Source organism: Oryza glaberrima, chromosome 4 (assembly GCF_000147395.1).
Source record: "Oryza glaberrima chromosome 4, OglaRS2, whole genome shotgun sequence".
Lineage (NCBI taxonomy): Eukaryota > Viridiplantae > Streptophyta > Magnoliopsida > Poales > Poaceae > Oryza > Oryza glaberrima.
In genome coordinates this window covers 14,021,789-14,044,467 of record NC_068329.1, presented here as the reverse complement: position 1 = coordinate 14,044,467, position 22,679 = coordinate 14,021,789, and the positions used below count along the sequence as shown (strand labels likewise).

Genomic DNA, 22,679 nt, shown 5'->3' with positions numbered 1-22,679 from the left:
GAGAGATATAGAGAGAGAGAGAGAGAGATCAGAGGCGCAAGATTTGTGCCCCCTCGCCTTGAGGGAGGCGACGATGGCGGAGGCGTCAGCATGATGGCTGAGCGCGGCGAGCACGACGACGAGGACGGTGGTGGTGGCGGCAGCGTCCCGGGCGAGATGGCACGCGCAAGAAGAAGGAGATCGATCTCGCTAAGTGTGGTTCGGGGAAGCCGATGCACTAGGTATTTATTGTAGTGTATCTTTAGTTTCGGTACGTGGCTCCAACCGGGAGTAAAGATATCTCTAGGATGTATGTATAATATGTATACTAGAGTATAGGAAAAGATTATTTTCTATTTTCTTTCCAGTTAGCTGAGATATTTTAATATGAGAATAAGTAGTCTTATGCTTATGTCTCATTCTACCCTATGAGTTACATTAACCCCTGCTTAGACTATGATTATTACAAATAATATATAAATTATTAGTACGGTTCTCTCTACTATAATCTTCCCACGTGATTAAACAAATATGATACACTTGGAATACTCTCGGGTGAAATGCTACAATGGTATATACGTGCACTTGCAGAAATATACCATAAATATACCATGATTATTTCTACGCCATTGCTGGGAATGAATATTTCTAGTAATATTGTTAAGAAATACCAACAATCATTTTAAATAGCCGCACGCGAAAATGAGGATGATTTTTGCAGACGCAACCACTCACAATCTGTCTGCAATTTAAAGTGGGACTTGTATAGAAAAATTATTTCTGTACCAGTGAAATGGTCATATTTTCGAACGGAGCAAGTAATCTTTGTTGATGCTTGATGCACTATTGTGTTGCCTGGTGCATGCCTCTCAACAACTTCCTTTGGAACGCAGAAATTGAGAAAAACAAGAATAGAGAGAATAGAGAAAACATAGGAATCGCAGGTCATGACATATACTGTAACGACCCGCCTCTCCCAGAGGGCCCTCATAGACCAACACAAATCTTTTCTGCACACTTTGTCCTCACTCGTGCACAGCCGGGAAGAATTTCCCAGTCGGTCACCCATCCAAAATTAAAATTGCTCCAGGCCAAGCACGCTTAACCCTAGAGTTTTTTGGAGATCGCCTTCCGGAAAAGAAGTTGTAACTTGTTGATATGAGTATTCTATTAATCCTATTAAGCCCTTGGCCGGGATGTCACATATACAATTCACATGAACTAAGAACACACAAATTTGTTGTTTGGATACTTCATTGGAAATTCATTGAAATTTAGAGGGAAAATATCATTATGATAGAGTTAAGAGGAAATATGAAGAAACATGGAGCATTGGACTTATCGAAGGACATATGTCGAAACAATATTTCAGCAATATAAAGGGGGTAGCGCACGAAACCTAAAAGTGGATGGATGCGGAGACAAAGGATTTAGACAGGTTTAGGCCCTCTCAATGAGAGGTAATACCCTACTCCTGTTTGGGGATTTAAATCCGCCGGGTGTGTATTGATCTGACGATCTGGTTGTGAATATCATGTCCCCTAGAGGGCCTCCTGCCCGGGGGCAGCTAATGGGCAGGTGATCGCACCCCCCATCCCCCTTATACACTATTCTTCCTTCCTCCTCCCCTTCTTCTCTTCCTACTACACCATAAATTTTTAAAAAATAAAGAACACAAGGTTGAAAAAAATTATGTATAGAAATACTATATATAAAAAATTTGAATTCAAATTCAAATTTAAAACGGGTATGTAAACTTTTGACTTATAAACTTTGGGTCTATAAACTAATATTTGAATTCAAATTCAAATTTGAATCGAGTATGTAAACTTTTGACTTATAAACTTTAGGTCTATAAACTTTGGGTCTAGAAACTTTAGATATATAGAAATACTATATATAAAAATATTTGAATTCAAATTCAAATTTGAATCAGATATAATTCAAATTCAAATTTGAACCGGGTATGTAAACTTTTGACTTTTAAACTTTGGGTCTATAAACTTTAGGTGTATAAACTTTAGATGTATAGAAATACTATATATAAAAAATATTTGAATTCAAATTCAAATTTGAATCGGATATATAAACTTTTGATTTATAAACTTTAGATCTCTAAACTTTAGATGTGTAAGATTAAGATGTACAAACTTTAGGTGTATAAATTTAAAATAGTAAAGTAATGCGGTGCAAAAAAGGAAATCAGGTGGAGGAGAGGAGGGCGCCCAGGGGCGATCGTTAGGGACGATCGATCGACCCTTAGCATTTCCGCTCCTACCCATCTTATATAGGATGGGGGGCAGGATTACAAGATAGAAACCTTAACTAATACGGTATCTATTTCCTAAATCTATTTTACAATATTATTAAACCAGGACTTTGCCGTTCCATAATATACAAGGAAACGTAATAACCAAGTCATGATCCATTACATACTTCATAGATATAAGTTATCTCCTATAACCAGTCGGATAACCATGTCGTGCGGGTATGGGGTACCCATAATCTCCACAACATCAAAACAATGAGAGCTCCTGTTTGAAATCCTAAGGAAAGTAATGGATTCCTGTGAAAATTTTCTAGCAAAATCCTTCGAACCAAAGGCTCCATAGAAAAGATCTGTATTGGATTTAAATTTTACAAATTTTCTACGAAAGTACTTTGTTCCCAAGCAGACCTCACAATATGTCGCCTATCACCATAACGCATCACACGCGAGTGCTGCCAGTGTCCCAGCTACTTGTGTCCGAGCTGCCTGTGTCCCAGCTACTTGTGTCCTACTTACCCAGTACCCACCCTGCCAGCCACCACATGAGTCCTTTAGCATTGACTCTAATGCTTTTCCCTGCATTAACATGGCCTTAATTTGCTTCAATTCGAAAGTAGTTATAAAGAACCAACTGCATATGGAATGCATGATTCCAGTTTGTGTTTAATTAGGCCCTGTTTAGGTGGTGTTTGGATCAAGGGACTTAACTTTAGTCCCCGTCTTTAGACAATAATTTAGAGTAATAAATATAGACTACTTACAAAACTAATTACATAAATAAAAGCTAATTCGCGAGACAAATTTTTTAAGCCTAATTAATACATAATTAGAGAATGTTTATTGTAGCATCACATAGGCTAATCATGGATTAATTAGACTCAATAGATTCATCTCACGTATTAGTCCAAGATTATGGATGGGTTTTATTAATAGTCTACGTTTAATATTTATAATTAGTATCCAAACATCCGATGTGATAGGGACTTAAAAGTTTTAATCCCATCTAAACAGGGTCTTAGTTTCCACGCAAAAACTTTTCACCCTGTTACATCGAATGTTTGAACATATGCATGGAGTATTAAATATAGAAAAAAAACTAATTACACATATTGCGTGTAAATTACGAGACGAATCTTTGAAGTCTAATTGTGCCATTATTTAACAATGTGGTGCTACAGTAAATATTTGCTAATGACGGATTAATTAGGTTTAGTAAATTAGTATCGCAGTTTACAGGCGGAATCTGTAATTTATTTTGTTATTAGACTACGTTTAATACCTTAAATCTGTGTCCGTATATCCGATATGACACGTCAAAACTTTTCACCCCTGGAGTCAAAACTTTTCACCCCTGGAATTAAACAGGCCTTAGCTATATTCCATAGAATGGCAGGGGGAATTATTTTTAGTCACTCCAGTGATCAAAATATAAATTTTAAATTCCTTAGATTCTGTTGCCAAAGTATATCTTTAAAACGGAGAGAGTAAGATTTACTGACGCTTGATGATGCATACTGTTTGTGTTGCATGGTGTGCAAGCCTGCCAAGTGCCAAACTTCCAACTTGCGGTGGGTGCCAAGCGTCCCGCGCGAGTGCTGCCTACCCTCGCCAAAACCTGCGTCTTCACTTCAACACTGGTGTATTGAAGCAAATTCGCTACTCCATTCATTTCATATTATAAGAAACCATACCTCTTTTCCTAATCAACCTTTTTTTTACTATTTTTGGTTTAAGTAAGTTTATAGGAAAAATAAGAAACATCTATCCCCAGGGACGTGCCTACGTTATACTACCCGGTGTCATAGGACACCGGGTAGATTATTCAAATCCTATATAAATTACACTATATTAGTTAATATATTAGTCAATAATTAGATAATTAGTATGTATTGGACCTCCGGTAATTTTTGTTCTTGGTTCGCCACTGTCTATCCTACAAAATTAGTTTCATTAAACATATATAGCATTCAATATTTTTTATATGTATGTTCCACGTTGAAAAAGTTATTATATTTTTCTATAAACGATTAGAAGAAAAGTTAGAATAACTTATAATATGAATCGGAGGGAGTTGTTCTCGATTTTTCTTAGCAATTTATCTGGGCAAGTTTTCCTAATCTGTAATTTGCTTTTCTTAGACATGTGTGTTGGTGCAAACTGCCATTCTGCGGTAAAAAATGTTACTGCACTTCCCTGACAAAAATATCAAATTTTTAGTACTTGTTTTTTTTTTGACCGCTGGAGTGGAGCAAATGTAAATCACTCCTACAAATAATCTGAACTGAGATAAAGCTTTTATTTTTAACTCGCGGTAATTAACTTTTCTACTCTAAAATTCTGAATGAGATGTGGAGAACGGGAAGGGAGAGTAGTTTTTTTTTTTTTTACTCGTGCACAGGAACGGGAAGGGAAACCGCAGATTAACTTTATCTTTCTTTTTTGAGAAGAACGGCAGTACGGTACGAAAAGGCATAATAATTTTTTGGCGGGTTGTCTAGTTTTCAAAATTAGGTAAATCTTACAAATCTAGATAAGATTTGCCCACTACTACTAAACTGACATTTACTCGACTAGCAAAAAAATCAAGCTTGTCCCGGTTAAATAGGATCGTAGAGTACTGAAGAATATCTTTAGCCCCAATAAAAAGCCTAACGACACTCATTTTTAGCCATGGTTAGCTGTTAGGCGTATCAGACTTCTAATGATATTTAGTCTCGGTTGATGTTATGAACCTGGACTAAAGATGGACCATGCATCTTTAGTCCGGATTGATAACACTAACCAGGACTAAATATATTTTTAGTCCCAGTTAGTGTTGCCAATCCGGACTAAAGATGCCTCTAGGGTTTAAAAAGAAAACATCTCTATCCAAGTCAAATGTTTGTATGGGAGGTAATGCGCATAAGGACTGAGATGAGAGATCAAATTCGAATCGCACAACCCACACATTTTTTTTACTTGGTATGCATATCTTTAGTTCTGTTCTGGTTATTTTAATCGGGACTAAAGATGAATATCATTAATAGTCTTAAATTGAACATTCCTGTTACATAACTGAATCACTGTACAAATGTTACCGACCGGGAATAATGATCCCTTCCCCACCAGTGGCCGTTGAGTTCGTGATCTCACCTGATGGCGTCCCACAACATCGCTTCGACTACAAGCAACCAGCTATGTAGAGAATTAATATCAAACTGCAGTAATGCACGTACGTACATGCATTAAACGCTGCATTCTCGTGATTTAATATGTGAAAGCGATATTAAAAGGATGATGATGAAATATGTGTTTTCGTGTAGTTATATTTAACGTCATTCGAATTCATAAACGTATTAGTACATATAAATGCTAGTAATAACGGAATACTATACGTCAATAATACAACACGTCAAAAGCAGAAATGAATGGAGTGATCGAGTAGCATATGCATGGTTGGCCGCGCGTCACCCCCCGTGCAACTTTGAGTGCGTTGGCCGTTCAGATCCATTTATGTCTGTGTATGTTTTGTACTGTACGTTAATTGCCAACTTGTGCTCTCTCATTTTTTTTTCAGATGTTTCGAATTATTAATCGCTATATTTTCTTTTCAAAAACTAATACTCCCTCCGTTCTATAATGTAGGGCAATACCAAAAAGACTTAACTGATTTTCTCGAGTGACGCATGCACTGCTTTGCTTCTCCCGTGTGCATCGGTCTTTGCATGCATGCATGCAGCTCTTCGCATTCTTCCCGCAAACAACCCGTTATTTGGCGTGTGAAAGGATAAGCAACGCAAGAAACGAAGAAGCATTGAAAGCCTTTGCATGCATATGCGCGGCAGTCTACCAGATTTCATACTTTTATTTTAATGCTATTTGCTTGCATGTGCATGGGCGGCGCCCTATATATTTTGGTACACTTCAAAAAAACCAGTTGCGTTCTATATTAAGGAACGGAGGGAGTACAATAGGAAAGTTACTTTAAAAAATATATTAGTTTATTTTCTAAATTTTTAAAGTAATACTTGATTACTCATGCGTTAATAAGTCGCTGCATTTTGTATGCGTGGGAGTTCCTGAGACCTTCCTGTCGAACCCATCCTAAGGTTTTATCTAGTTACACGTTAAAATTTGAAGTTTGAAGAAATTAAAATGATGCGATGGAAAAGTTGAAAAGTTGTGCATGTAGGGAAGTTCGATGTGACGGAAAAGTTAGAAGTTTGAAAGAAAACGTTGGAATCTAAACAGGGCCTAAAATAGTTTGCTTTTGGCCACCCTAAAATGAGTATAGTCGACTAGATGTGTGTGTGAGCAGAGTTAGTTAGCGGCCTATAAATATGGACGCTACTACATCGCCTGTACAGTAGACAAACAACCTGACGACACAGAGAGGTTGCGAGCTCTAGGAAGATCGATACGCCATGGAGACAGTAAGCATAGCGGAGCGTTTCAGAGACAAGACTATACTCATCACCGGCGCTACTGGCTTCCTGGGAAAATGTACTCTCTCTAGCTAAATTATTTATGTACTATATATAATTACCTTAACAGCATGCATGAAACTGTATGTGTATGTTCATCTCTAGTTTTGGTGATTTCATTTTCATTTCGCATATATAATGTCATGGCTAATTCATTGATTAGTATTTATACGTTATCACACCGTGGGATAACGTGTTGACTGCAGGCAGCTAATACTAGCCACTTGGTCGCACGTTGTGCAACTTTAGATACCTGTTTATAGCCGTATATAATATTTACTAAAATTTAATTATCTTTTTTATAAAAATAATAGGACTCGATAAACAGTTAGTTAGAACCATATATCCAAACGGTCGTATGTTTCTAACTAAAGGTTCAAATAATCTTATAACCTCTAGCAGCACTAAGCCATGCATTTGCATGAACATGAGTGTCTATGGTCCACCGATAAGCATCTTACTTGTGTGTAACGTGTGTGGAGAGAATAATTTGGATTATAAAGGCACTGAAATAACAACAATATTTATTCAATGGAGCGGAAAAGGAGTTAACAAAGGAAACTAAGTGAAATATGCTCTCTCCCTTTGAGTATTGATCCATGATAATACCAAATATAAAGAAAAATTTGATGACCTTCTCAGCTCCATTTCTAGTTCAGTTACTGAAAGGTGGCCTAAAGAAGCTACAACCTGCATTACTTCTCAGTTCTTGTTCAATTCAATTCATCACAACGACTGAGGGAGAAAACGTTTACTGCAGAGCAAAACATGGATGGAATTTTAGGGGAATGAGCAGAGTAGGGCTGGACAATATGGCTAAATTTGATATAGCATCCAAAGCTATATGAAATTTCCTCATAAAAATAATGGTGCAGAGAGCATACTCCCTCCATACTCATAAAAGAAGTCGTTTAAGACAATGTTTCAGTCAAACCTTGGAAATATAAATCATAAATAACTCTCAAATTGTTGAGTTTGAAAATGTAAAAATTATATGTATAGATTTGTCTTGAAAAATACTTTCATAAAAGTATACATGTATCACTTTTTAATAAATATTTTTATATAAACAAGGAGTCAAAGTTGTGTTTTGGTGGATAGTGAATAAATATGTACATTGAAACCAATACATTCTGATTTGAACTGGTCAAGTATAAGTTGTTTTAATGACATATCAGATTCTAAGAATTTCTATTTTTTTTACTTTGCTAGCAATAGCCAGCCATGATCAGAACTCTGAAGAGAATTATAGAAATATGTGAGCAGGCGAGCAGCAGTTCCTGCTAGAATATATACGGGCTAAGAATTTCAATGCGATTTAGCCAAGAGCGCACAAAATCTGTTGGCCGGAAATTAGGTCTATATCAAAAGTTTATGAGTTGACGTATTTTTTTTAGGAAAGCGTTTGCCAGATTGCTGAAGTTAATATTAGCATCTCTAGCTACAGAAAATTCTCTTACTTCTCTGAGTCCATCTTTTGACGGGATGACCAAAGAAAGGTCTCATCCAATGGTATTATAGGAGACTCTGAGTCCTTCTGGTTTCATAATATCTTTCTTTAAGCCCCATATGCATAGTTCACCTGTTATATAATCATCGAAAATAAATTGCTCACATAGAAAAATGTAAAAAAATTGAGGAACTAACATTTGTGCTAATTGAACGGTAAGTTATGAAACGGTAATTCTTTCCTACTATTGAAGGAAACATTATCACCAGAGCTTTCAGGAATGAAAATGGTGTGCAGAAAAATTAACTCAATAGCATTAGCAGCTATGCCAGACGACATAGCGTCAGATTGGCTAAGAAACACCCTCTCTTCTGGCTAATGGAAACTTATTTTAACCAGCAGATAAAATTCAAAGATGGGCATACTATCATAAACTTTAAGTAAATTGTCCACTAATCCTGGATTTTTCATTACTTAAATTTGGTCGAAAGCAACTGATAGTAGTAAAATACAACACTACAGCAGCATTTGGTCATCTTTCAGTACTATGCTATTTGTTGTAGCAGAGCAATACTTTTGCCAAACCACTGAATCCTTCACTTCAAACTCCATTTTGTTCAATATCTTCATCATCCTATTATAAGAAGCAGTAAACCCTGTGATATACTATAGCTAGTGAGAACATGTAGAAGCAATTAACATGCCACAACTTGAATTCAGCATGATTAATTATTTCTTAATAGAATCTAGATCACATTATGAACTACACCTTTCTATGTTCAGAAGAATCCTATCTAAAGATATGACTACTACTTATTAACAGAATTCAGAGGAAGAAATTTCTATATAATGCAACTGGCTCTACACATTCAGTATATCTGTATAACATCAATTACTATGGTACTACGTACAACAAACTAGCAAATGTTGGATGAAAAAATATAAGTTCGATCTATTGAAACTGCTATTAACAATCCTTTTTTTTTGTTAATACTGATGTATAACATTCTCATTTTTATTGCTTAAGAGTAAAATTAGGTACTTCTGGAATGTTCTAAACCGGTTGGAAATCATAGTAGCCTGGATAAAATGGACACGATTATGCAGTCTGAAAGTTTGTACCAATCTATCATTCTAGATAATTAGAGGAAGAGTAAAACTAAGTTGCTTAATCAAGAGAGCAGTAGCAGGGGATGGTGATAAGTGCCTACTATGTAGATTAGAGATGATGAGACGATTGAAGCAGTTCCTCTATTGGCCAGTGAAATCCCAGATTTAAGACTGGAAATCACAAAAAGATTCTATATCAAACTCCCGTCAGAGATCCATGCATAATTTTTACTTCCAGCATTCCAAGGGTCAGGACTAAAACTTAAAATGATATACTCCGTATGAGATTAAGGGCAAGTTTTATAGTAGAGGTGATATCACATCCAATTTCATGCATAACATACGTAATTAAATTAAGAGGTGATATATATAATAGGTCACCTCTACCACACAATCCCCAATATCTCTAACACTCTCACATGTTTATTGAAGTTTGTGTAGGGGCTGCCCCTTGCATGAGAGGTGACTATTTCTCTCTCATCATTCTTCTCTCCTCCACCTCACTATTTAGTTCTATGTGACATCTTGGGGTTTGTGTTTAGATGTCCATAGTACTTGTCCTAAGGCTGTGATCGGGAACCCTCACTCCTCGGCACGCAAAACGAAACAACGTTTAGCGCGTGATTAATTAAGTTTTAGCTAATTTTTTTTTCAAAAATATATTAATATTATTTTTAAGCAACTTTTGTATAGAAACTTTTTTAAAAAAAGCACCGTTTAGTACTTTGAAAAGCGTGCGCACGAAAAACGAGCAGGGGGAGTTGGGAACGGCTGGGAATGAAAGCAGCCTAAAAGGTCACCAAACATCATTTGTCAAGGAGTTGATCAACACAGCTATAATTATTCTCACACCCTGTCTAATTATTGGATTAATCATCCCACGTCCGTAACTCATGGGGTATTCCGCCTGCAAGATCCCAACTCACGGGGCCTTCCACTCCTTCATCTGCCACATCGATGCCCCACTTCTTACCTCTCCTCAGCCACCACGACTAATGCGGTGGATATTGAAAGGAGATGCGGCGGCTTTGGAGATGGGGACGAGGGGAGATGCTCGACTGCAGCGGGAGGGGAGGGGAGGAAGCGGTGGTGGGATTGGGAGGTGGAGACGAGAGGCAGTGGACGGAGAAGGAGGAGGCGTCTTGACCTCTCAGGAGTGGCGGCGGTGCAGCGACAGGTGAGAAGGAAGCGTCATCGTGGATTCGCTGGTAGGGGTGAAAATGGAAAATAGTAACAGTAGGGACGTGGAAGGGTCTGCTTGTGAAAGAACTTTTACGAAGGATCTAGGAGATGTTTTGCCAATCAAGGAATCCAATGTTTATATACTCCCTAGGTTTCTAAATATTTGACGCCGTTGACTTTTTTTAAATATATTTGATCGTTCGTCTTATTCAAAAAATTTAAGTAATTATTAATTCTTTTTCTATCATTTGAATTCATTGTTAAGTATACTTATATGTATACATGTAGTTTTACATATTTCACAAGAGTTTTTGAATAAGACGAACGGTCATAATGTACTAAAAAGTCAACGGTGTCAAATATTTAGAAACGGAGGGAGTATATAATTACCTTAACCGCAATAGTGTAAATGAAATGTTATTGGGCCTTAGTGTAAAAAAAATGATGTAGCTAATCCGCTTTTGCTGTTATTGGATAAGGAAGAAACATACACTGGACCCCCTATTAATCGGTACTGATTGGAAACCCACCATAGATGTTGGTTATCCCCTATTAATTGGTATCATAGGTGTCGATTTTTCAGTTGGTACTAGTGTAAAGGTGTGCGGTGACCAAACTATAGGTGCCAATTTTAGGTTAACAACCGACACCTATACCATATATGTACCGGTTTCTTTTTACTAATCGGTACCTATACTATACATTAACTGGTTTCGGTTGAACTAGCACCAATGGACTGTACCCTACGAGAGACTCTGCAGTAGTGCTAAACATGTTTTTAAAATGTTTTTAAAGTGTTTTACATTACAAATTAGCTAGAAACATTCTGCTTTGAGGAAAAAGTAAAGACGAGCTACCTTGATGTTAATATGTATAGTGAGAAAAAAATGACTTGTAGACAACTATAAAAAAAATGTTTTTGAAGATGCCCTCCTTTTTACTGCATAGACGGTTTTTTAGGCCGCAATTCTACAGGCGGATGTGTTAGGCAATCTGATTTTTAAAGATAGTTGTCTTAACATATCATCTCTAAAAGTAGAATATTTTTATGGACGGCCGATCAAAGATTGTTGATCTAAAAGCACATATGCAAATTCCATTTTACAACTATAAAAAATCTTTTATTGGTAGAAAATAATTAATGATGTGGGTTTTTCTTATTTTCCAAAGAACTTGTATTTACTGTTTGTACATATGTGAATGCTACACAAGCTTATTACTGTCTACGACGTATGCAGTGCTGGTGGAGAAGATACTACGAGTTCAGCCGGAGGTGAGGAAGCTATACCTGCTAGTTCGTGCTCCGGACGCCATAGCCGCCGAGGAGCGTGTTCTCACTGAGGTACAAGTACAAACGAACGCACAGATTTTGCTACGTTTTTGAACTAGTTCTGCACGCTGAAATGCACTACTATTCTAACATACATATAGCTTGGCTAATCTTAATTACAGAGGACGGATGCTTACGGCCCCACCGTTTGACTTATTCAGGATGCAATGTTTGGCTCATTCAGGAAATAAGCCAAACAGCATATTAGTAAATGAAAAATAATTTGTGAATAAAACTTTACATGCGCTTTTTCTTTGCGATCTAAAAGTAAAGACTGAAAAATAAACTTAGATGAAAAGAATTCTTAAAATCAACTCCAAATTTATGGTTGAAAACTTAAATTTTGGCTAGTAAGCATAAACAGATGCAAAAAAAAAATAAGGCTATTAATTTCATTTCCTTTATGAAATCTCTATTATTAGCTACCAGCAAAAGGCATCCATTATAGTATTGCAAGAATAATTATGTATTAACTATATATTACAATATTTGAAAACTGAATTTGAGAAACTTTCATATAGAATGTTTTCCAGAAGTGGCACCTTTTATTGGTTGAAAAGCATGCCCACGATAATACAATAGGCAATAGCTAAAAAGAAGTACACCTTATGTATAAGGAAAAAGTACGAATTACCCCCTCCCGAACTATTGCGGTTGTCCGAATTACCCACCTGAACCAGAAAACCGGATATTGTTCACCCCAACTATGCAAAACGGATAAATTACACCCTCGATCCAATCCGCGGTGGTTTTGTCTAACGTGGCGCACATCTGGCAGTCCAGTTAGCATTTTTTAATAAAAAATTGTGGGACCTGCATGTCATACTCTTCTTCCTCTCTCTATTATCTCTCTCTCTCGCTCTTTTCTCTCTCGCGCAGCTCGCACGGCGAGGACGGGCGGTGGGTGTGGGCGGTCGGTGAGAACGGCGCGGGGATGGGCGGTCGACGAGGACGGCGCAAACGGCGGCGCGGACGTCGGCACGGAGGCGGAGGAGCGTGGCGACGGAGGTAGCTGGGTGGGGACGGCGAGGTAAGGTGAGGATGGCGGCGCGCAAGGGGCGGAACCAGTTGTGGGTGGTAGAGGGGGCCCGAGGATGACGGCGACGGAGGCAGAGGCCGACCGGGCGCGCGGGGATACGCGATGGGCGGCGGGCTCCTCCTCGGCGGTGGCGTGCGGGGACGCGCGGTGGGACACCACCGCCACCGCGGGCTCCTACTCCTTGTCATGGGCGCATGGTGGCCGGCGGTCGGCGGCGCGCGGGGACTGCGGTGGGCCGCGGGCTCCTCCTCCTCGTCGTGGGCGCGTGGGGACGCACGGTGGGCGGCAGGCTCCTCCTCGGCAGTGGCGCGCGGTGGGACACTGCCGCCACCGCGGCTCCTCCTCTGAGCTGTCGCGTCGCGCCCCGTCCCACCTCCCCATCCGTCGCACGCTCTCGTCGTCCGTCGGTGATGTGCCGCCACCAGTACAGTGAACCGGCCCTATGGGCGGGAGGAAGAGCGCGTTGCCGCCGCGCTCGCCTCACCTCGCTGCCGCAGCCTCGCTTCACATCACCTCGCTGCGCTGCCACGCTCCTCCCCCGCTGCCGCAGCTTCGTGTCTCTCGTCCTCGCCGACCGCCCGTCCCCGCGCCGTTCTCGCCGACCGCCCACGATGAGGAGGCCGCTGCCCGCCGCACATCCCCGCGCACCCGGTCGGCCTCCGCCTCCGTTGCCGGCTGCCGTCGTCCTTAGGGCCCCTCCGCCGCCCGTGCACTGCCGTCCTCACCTTACCTCGCCGTCCCCACCTAGCTAGCTCCGCCGCCACGCTCCTCCGCCGCCTCCGCCTCTGTGCCGACGTCCGCGCCGCCGTCTGCACCGTCCTCGTTGACCGCCCACGCCGACCGCCCATCCCCGCGCCATTCTCGCCGACCGCCCACATCCACCGCCCGTCCTGGCCGTGCACGCTGCGCGAGAGAGAAAAGTGAGAATAGAGAGAGGAAGAAGAGTATGACATGCAGGTCCCACAATTTTTTATTAAAAAAACACTGACTGGACTGTCACATATGCGCCACGTTGGACAAAACCACCGCGAATTGGATCAAGGGGGGTAATTCGTCCAGTTTGCATAGTTGGGGGTGAAGAATGTCCGGTTTTATGGTTAGGGGGGTAATTCAGATGACCGCGATAGTTCGGGGGTAATTCGTACTTTTTCCTATGTATAATATTGCTAGAGCTTCGGTGAAATAAATAAGAGGATTAATCAACCTGGTTTACTTGTTGCTGTATAGGTTGTTGGAAAAGGTCTATTTGATGTTCTGCGAGAACAATACGGTGCTGAGTTCCACTCCTTCATCAAGGAAAAGATATACGCTCTACCTGGAGATGTGATGAATGAAAACTTTGGGCTTGAGAGTTATGAGATCCTGCAGTTATCTCAAAAGGTAGATATCATCGTCAATGGAGCTGCAACGACAAACTTTATGGAGAGGTATATATATACATATATCTTGAAGATTGATATATAACGTCATTCTCGGGGGATTTCAATTTGTTATTTCCAAGAGTGCCTAATAATTTAAAGATGTTTGGGTTGCTGAATGAAACAACTGTCTCCAATGCGCATAATTTCATTTCATGATTTCATATGCAATTCATAGCATTTAATTATTGAATGATGTTATGAAACTACTTCCTCCGTCCTAAAAGGAAGCCATTTTTGAGGTTGGCACGGGTATTAAGAAAATAGGTAAAAATCATTGGAGGAAGTGTGTGATTGGTTGAAAAGAGAAAGTAGGTGAAGAAGAATGGTTGTGATTGGTTGAGAGGAGGAGGTAGGTGAAGAAATAGCTTCATTTTGGGACAAGACACTGTGCTAGAAATAGCTACATTTTGGGACGGAGTGAGTATTTAATTACAACGAGGTTTAATTTATTTCCCTTTCCAATGCATAGGCTGAAATTATTCAGTCCCAATGAAGTTCCATTAATTATGTTTATAAGCAGGGGCGGAACCACGCCTGGGGCAACTTGGGCTCGAGCCCCAGGCGTGGGAAAAAAATTTAACGGTCTTATACCTGAAAATTCAACAGATATTTTGATCCTTCCATGTCTCAGCCCTACGCGTATACTCCAGCCTGGGACTTAGATCGATTCTATCCCTCACTACCATTACTTGGAGGCCTATTTTAATTGCCGAACTCTCTAGTCCATACTACTACTATACTTCTTTGGACCGGCAAAGGAGGCATGTATCCCAACAATTCTACAAACAAAACCTCATTCTATGATAGCATTAGGTGATACATTTGCTAAATATGCCTATCTGTAGGAACACCTCGTGCTCTATCCTACGAGGTCGAGAATATATAATAGCGCACCTAACGTACTCCCTCTATTTTATAATATAACAAATTTTTAGTTACGAATCTGGACAAGTGTTGAATCCAGACAATTCTATGTTAGATTCATAACTAAAAATTGCTATATTTTGAAAACAGAGATATTATATAGGAATTTTGGGTAGCTTTAGGCTGAGTTCTTAAGTGAGTTTGGGCTGAAAAAATGTCTTATTTATCATGTGCATGTTTTTTGAATTACTAAATAGTGTGTCTCATACAAAAGTTTTCAATATAGAAGTTTCTCTAAATATATAAATAAATATATATTTTAAGTTTATAATAGTCGATACTTAATCAATCATACACTAATAAGCTTTCTTGTTTCTCGTACCGCTAAAAATATCATTCTAACATCGGAAATGACCATAGCTTAGTCTTTAGTTTTGAGCCCTAGGCTTCAAGAAATCCTGGCTCCGCCACTGTTTATAAGGCATAGTTAAATGTGTAAACCAAGTTTCATCGAGATGAAACTCACTTCTTCTCTCTCTTAATAAATTTTATGACATGCCATAAGTTTGCCCTGTATGACGTTTCATTTAGTGAGAATGAAATCCTTACGAAACTTGCACTGGGAATGGCATAGGAACCAAGTTTTACTTTGGATTTTAGAGAAATCGTATAAGGACCGTATGTCTCACTTTGTAGAAGATGAGATCTCAAGAAAAATAATTAATTGTACCCTTGAAGGCGGGGTGCCAGAAAATTTATATATAAAAAATTAATCTGTAAAAATCTTTATACTGAAGAATGCTGATAATATTTCACTTGATAGAAGAAAACTATGTATATACTATATATATTGATGGCATCAACATATTTATATGTGAAAATTCATCCTAATACATCATTAAACTCAAAGCCGCCGCCATTATGCATGTCTAATGAAACACATAAATAACATGGAATACCTAGACACACTCACCCTAAAAAGAATGACACACAATTGTGAGCAAGCTTCAGTTTCAACTATTCGCTTTCAACCACCAACGACATGCATGGCATTAAGAATATACTCCCTCTGTAATTTTTATTTTAATGTATGACGCCATTGACTTTTTTATCAATGTTTGACCATTCGTCTTATTCAAAAAATTATGTAATTATCATCTATTTTATTGTCACTTGATTTATCATCAAATATTCTTTAAGTATGGCATGAATATTTTTATATTTGCATAAAAATTTTAAATAAGACGAATGGTCAAATATTGTTCGAAAAGTCAACGGTGTCATACATTAAAATATAAATACGGAGGGAGTATATAATCTCATTGGGTCGCTGTGTGCAGGTATGACGTAGCTTTGGCAACAAACGCTGCAGGAGTCATGCATTTATGTCAGTTTGCAAAGAAGTGTGATAATCTCAAGATGGTGCTTCACGTTTCCACTGGTAAGCTTATATGAATACTTCATCTATCCCAAAATAATTCAAATAATAGCATATCACCTAATAGCACCACAGATCAGAATAGGACCTATCTCATCGTATCCTAGGATTTATTTTTTTGCCATGCGACATTTATTCTAATTTCAATTTTACCGCCCAAAATTTTAAGTAACTTTCTAAATTTTGATTCTATCGGTCAGCATAATGTTTTATTTCCTCAATATAAAACCCTCATCCTTCCCCCTTGCCTCTGTAAGACCTTATTTTTCAAAATCCACAATAGCATAGCTCAGCTCTTCATTTTAGTGGCCAGCTGATGCACAGTATCACATTTAAATTTATGGCTCACTTCATACAAAATGTGCTGACTTCACCTATCCATGCATGCGTACGACTCCAGCCAATCTCACAGTACGACCCATCTCCTCCATACAACCACAACTCACTTCCTCGCCACCGAAAGTACACACCTCTGATTGACCCACCATGTGATCCCTCAAATCTAATTGACCCACTTATGTTTTAATATGCCCCCACTTATACAGCTTCTTTGGCTTTTCCAACATTTTGAGTATTACAGTTTATCCTAAGCAAACTCAAAATCCTAATATTAGTGATTTGCTTGCAAATCCACCACTGCACCACAAATTAGTCAACGCAGAACGAAGGTTTCTATGTGCAACACTTTTATAGTAAATTGTATCGTAAACATATATATTGTCAAAGAGGTGATGTCCTAAATTTGCTACGAACAGCTTATGTAGCTGGTGAGCAAGCAGGCCAGTTACTCGAGAAACCATTCCAGATCGGTAGAGCACTACGACTGGATTACCAATTGGACATTGAAGCTGAGCTGCAATTAGTGGACAGTATCAAGTCAGAACTCAGAATAAAATGTTCCAGTGATGACAAGTTAGAGAAAACAACCATGAGGAAACTTGGGCTTAAAAGGTTTTAAAGAAAGAATCTTTTTTATATCTTGTAGCTTTGCAATAATTCCATGGGTATGAATAATATGATATAATGATGATTTTTTATGAAGGGCCACGCACTTTGGTTGGCCAAATACATATGTGCTGACAAAAGCTATGGGGGAGATGTTACTTCAACAATTGGGACAAGACCTTCCGGTTGTCATCATCCGGCCAAGCATGATAACAAGCACTTTTCAAGAACCAATGCCTGGATGGATAGAAGAAACTAGGTGGATATATTCTAGTGTATTATACATCGTTGTTAGTTGCTACACTTGGTTATAAAAAATAATTGTCTAATTTATTAACTCCAACCCTTTGACTTTACTTGTCTGCAGTATAATTAGATGCTATTTGAGAAATAATTACCATTTGAGAAATTTAGAGTCCTTGAGGAGGTACTTTGTGGTACAATATTTTCTATTTTTAAATGTAATATTTTTTGGTGCCCTAGGTACTAGGAGATATTTTTTAAAATCACTTTTGCAATTTTTTTGCTGAATTATTTGTATTTTGTAAAAGAAAACATATATGTGCTGAGTGCCAATTATTTGTCTTTAATTCGTCTTACTAGTCCAATTAGTGGAATATTTAGATGCTACAAACTTTTATTGCAGGACAATTGATGTCATATTTGTTGCCTACAATGAGCAAACCCTTCCATGTTTTATATTTGATGGTAGCGTTATATTTGACTTGGTGAGTATTTCCCAACCAATATCTATACATACATACATACATACATACATACATACATACATACATACATATATATATATATATACATATACATATATAATTCATATCTGGTTAGTTATGGAAGTTTGTAAATTACACAGATACCTGCGGATATGGTGATCAACGCAATGATGGCTGCCATAAACAGTCAATGGAATAAACGAGCTCAAGTGATATACCATGTGACTTCGGCTCACCAAAATCCCCTACCATTATCTCTTATTGAAGAATCAATGTTCAGATACTTTGACATAAATCCACGTACAAGTAAAGATGGGAAGACAATAAAAAATAAAAGACCAATAGCATTCAAGAGATTAGCATACTTCCAGGCATACATGATTCTACGGTACAAGCTGCCATTGGAGGTATAGACAATACTCCCTCCGTTTCACAATGTAACTCATTTTAGCATTTCTCACATTTATATTGATGTTAATGAATCTAGACATATATATATGTACGTAGATTCATTAACATAAATATGACTGTGGGAAATGTTAGAATGACTTACATTGTGAAACGGAGGAAGCACCTTTCTTGATTAGTTCTATAAATCCCCCACCTCCCCCCCCCCCCCCCTCCCCTCCCGGCCCAGTTTAGGTACAAATTGATTTGATTTGCTGACTTTGGCATGTTGATCTTCTGATGATAACCAGATGATGCGTGCAGCAAATGTACTGTTGGGAGGGATATACACCAAGAACTACTATGAGTTTAACCGAGACTACAACATTTTAATGACTGTGGCAAAGCTGTTTGCCCCATATGTCTTCTTCAAAGGATGGTGAGCTTACTTCTGATGTCCCTTTAGTAGACTGAAAAATGGAAACTGTGTATTAATTTCTGGTACGTTTTAATTTGAGCTTCCCCTGCCACTCTCATTGTTCAGAAGAAAATAGCACATTCTTCTTACCAAGAAAATTTTCTTATACTTTTCTAGAACTAATTGTCTTCCTATAATTGACAATTTCCCTTTCTGAATTAAAATAAAGTACACATATGCTTTCTAAGATTTTTTTTACTAAACTACATACTGTAAATAGAAAAAAAATCTATCATTCATTGAAGTAGGTAATAAAACTATAACTGCATTCTTTCTTGATTTACCTACACGCTGATTTTCCTTCTGCATATACATTTTGATGAAGGTTTGATGACACCAACCTGAGGAAACTGTGGAAGGCGACGGCTATGGACCAAAATGATGATGCATCCATATTTAATTTTGATCCTAAGTGCATTAACTGGAGCTCATACCTCGTGAACACCCACATTCCAGCTGCTATAAAGTATGCCAATGACCAGAAGGCGAAAGCACGCAGTGCATAAAAATATATTTAGATGATGGTGTACATGCAAGGTGTTAGTTTGCATGCTGAATATATTGCTATTATTATATGAAAAATATTATAATGCTAAGATTGTGATAGCTCAATTAGCGGAATAAGTCATCTGTATCGTAGTTGTGTGGAGTGGTGTGTGTTGTAGGGCTCTAGCCCCTTTTCTCTCTTCTTAATATAATGAGGCGCAGTTATCCTGCGTTTTTTGAGAAAATAAAAGTCATCTGTGTCGGGCAGGAACCCTCGTCAATGGCAGTGAGACCGTTTACTATGCACTGTTGCCATTGCTATTATTTAATATTCATATTATAAATATTGTTGCTCCACTAGAGTTGCCATTTGTATTCATCCTAGAATGTATTGCACAGTTGCCAACATTTACTCTAAATTAAGCACTGTTTTATGCGCTACAGTGTTCTTCGTACAGTCATTCATAACAGTTGGTGAATAGAAAGTGCACATGTATTTAAGAGAAAAAAAAACTGTTGATGCTAAAAACACACACTGACCTAGGAGATCTGCTTAGCTCCAGTGCAGGTCCAAAGAGTTGCTTTCGAGTTCTGAGCGTGCCAGTTGGTTTGATCCTGCAACCAACAAGAAACCAAGAAAAGAAGCAAAGTTAAATCCATAAACGACACCTGATCGGCTAGATTGCTGTGGGGACACCCGATAAAGTCATGGTGCCCCACGAATACGTAATTGCTCAGGATGTTCAGTTACGCATAAAATGATATAAAAACATAAACTTCAATTATACATTACTTAAGTCACTTAGTTCACAACACAACATAAATACAAACCATTACATATATGGCCTATAAAGCCTTATTTCTACAAACAGATAAACTGCTAGACTTCACCACAGGAACTACCTGAGCGTAGGATGACCTAGAAACCATAATCGTCCCACTCTAACGGCTCAACAGGATCTCCACAAGCTTCTTCCTCCTCATGATCTGAACCCATTTATGAGTACAAATGGTACTCTGCAAGACATGCTTATGATAGCAAAACACAATAATTGCAGTATAAAACATGCAGTATTAAGAACTGGAAGGTTTAAACCCTAACCTTAACAGTTATTTCATAGAGCCTATCTTAATAAACATTTGATATAAACAACACTATTGAACATTTAATTTAAATAACATTAATGAGCAATAAAAATATAAATGTTACTTATAAATAACTTGAATAGAACATCAAGTAATAAATAAGTTAACCATATTAATTAATAGCCATTTAGTTTAACTTGTGCCCATAATCTGGAATCACCCATAGACACATCTCCATTAACCGGGAGCACGGAGTATTCGAATACTCTACGACTCTGCAGCTTCTACCCAGCTTTACCCACACGATACCCATAGCTGGCTGGGCTGAAAAGTAATAAGGTGTAATATTGCTCCATATATCTCTCCCTTCTGGCTAGTAAGTTAAAGGATGCTCGGGTCGTTACTCAGAGTGATCCGGTCCGAGGTGTGTACCAACCTACCTCCGCATCCACTTACCATTGTTCGTTACTTGATGGGCAGCCCAGAACTTCATGGGACCATAGGGCAGTTCTGAACTCTTAGGCCCATCGAGCCCACATATATAAATCATACAAACATGAACCATGTCACTTTGCTTCACACACTTGAAAGCTAATGGCCAGTACAGCGAAAGGCCTGCAAAAGTTTAATCAATTGGAGCAATATACGGCCAGGTTCGACAAATCGATTGTGTAGATGGGCAAAACTATGTCATTCTTATTGACACAGGGGGTTGATTATTATATCAATTTAAAATAAGAAATAACCATAAATATATCCATCACGACCATAAACAAGTCCATAAAACCAAACACATGAACTCTATCATGTGTACCACCCGCTCACATGTGGTGTCAACAATTCTCAGCATATAGCCATAAATAGTTCCTTAAGCATGTTTTCATATGCAATGATAATAACCATATTAAACCGATAGCATGCTAAATAATTAACAGTTTGTTTAAGTATCTCTCAAATTTTATCATAAGCTTGTTAGACTCTAAGGCTCTTTAAGGTATTTATAACAACAACAGAAAATATAATGCAATAATAGCAATATAATTAATTTAAAAGAATTCATGCAGTCTATCGTACTCCAAAGGACAAGTACGCTACTAAAATAACTCTATCTACTGGGATTAAATTGTTCAAGGGAGGGTGCATGTCTTGCAAACTTCGGGCTTGATGTAGTCGTACAAACCATCTCCTCCTGGCGCGGAGATTTCACTCGCTCCGACTACCGGACCAAGGTTGGTGTTTTCTATTTACGCAACAATCATCACCACAATAAATAATAGAAAAACAAAGATAAACAAAACAAATGGTATCACAAAGTGCAACAATGGGTGGAAAGGATTTTAAAGAATTAATTTTAGGATTTTTGGAATTAAGTGAACGACGAACCCTAGGGCTAAAATTAGGGTTGCGTCAACGGGTGCTCGGATTGCAACAAATTTGACACGGATGGATTCGGAATAATTTTAGGAGTTTGGAATAGGTCTCGGACTTCGATTTTGTGGTCAAACGGATGGTCAACCTGATAGAATGAGAAAAATGATTTTTCTGATTTATCTATCAATAGGAAAATCGGATTTCCTGTTCTTCTCGTTTTGTGCACATGAACTGACCGGAATCCCACGACGCCGGTGGCAGAGGAGGCCGGTTTTGGGTGGGGAGACGCCGGTTTTGCGATCTAGGGGTCGAGGCAATTCCGTTTTTGTGGTCGGCAGCGAGAGAAGCGCTGGTGGCGAGGCTGGCGGCGGTGGGCAGAAACGCGAGGCGGAGGCGGCCATGGCGGCGGCGTCTCCGGCGAACTCTGGGAAGGGGCGGCGGCCTGGTGAGGTTCACTGAACCGAGAGGACTCCAACGGTGGCGACAGCCGAAACTAGGGCGGCCTGGAGTGGCTGCGCACCGTGCAGCCGGCGGCGGGACACGGCGCCGGCAATGGATTGGATGGGGTAAGAGAGGGGAAAGGGAGTAATCGGCATGGAGAATCCGTTTATACCTTCAATTTCAGAGGATTTGCGATGTATGCGACGAATTTT

General features: G+C 38.9%; 1 protein-coding gene across 1 annotated transcript; it reads left to right on the top strand.

The window, feature by feature from the left end:
• The first annotated feature begins 6,616 nt into the window (after positions 1 to 6,616).
• On the top strand, positions 6,617 to 19,837 carry LOC127771384 (fatty acyl-CoA reductase 1-like). The gene is made up of 10 exons (XM_052297287.1): positions 6,617 to 6,730; positions 11,692 to 11,795; positions 14,050 to 14,249; positions 16,448 to 16,548; positions 17,301 to 17,496; positions 17,588 to 17,749; positions 18,137 to 18,218; positions 18,359 to 18,625; positions 18,917 to 19,044; positions 19,409 to 19,837. Exons 1-10 carry the CDS (start codon positions 6,652 to 6,654, stop codon positions 19,587 to 19,589), a joined length of 1,500 nt encoding a protein of 499 aa, XP_052153247.1. The 5' UTR covers positions 6,617 to 6,651; the 3' UTR covers positions 19,590 to 19,837.
• Positions 19,838 to 22,679: the final 2,842 nt, after the last annotated feature.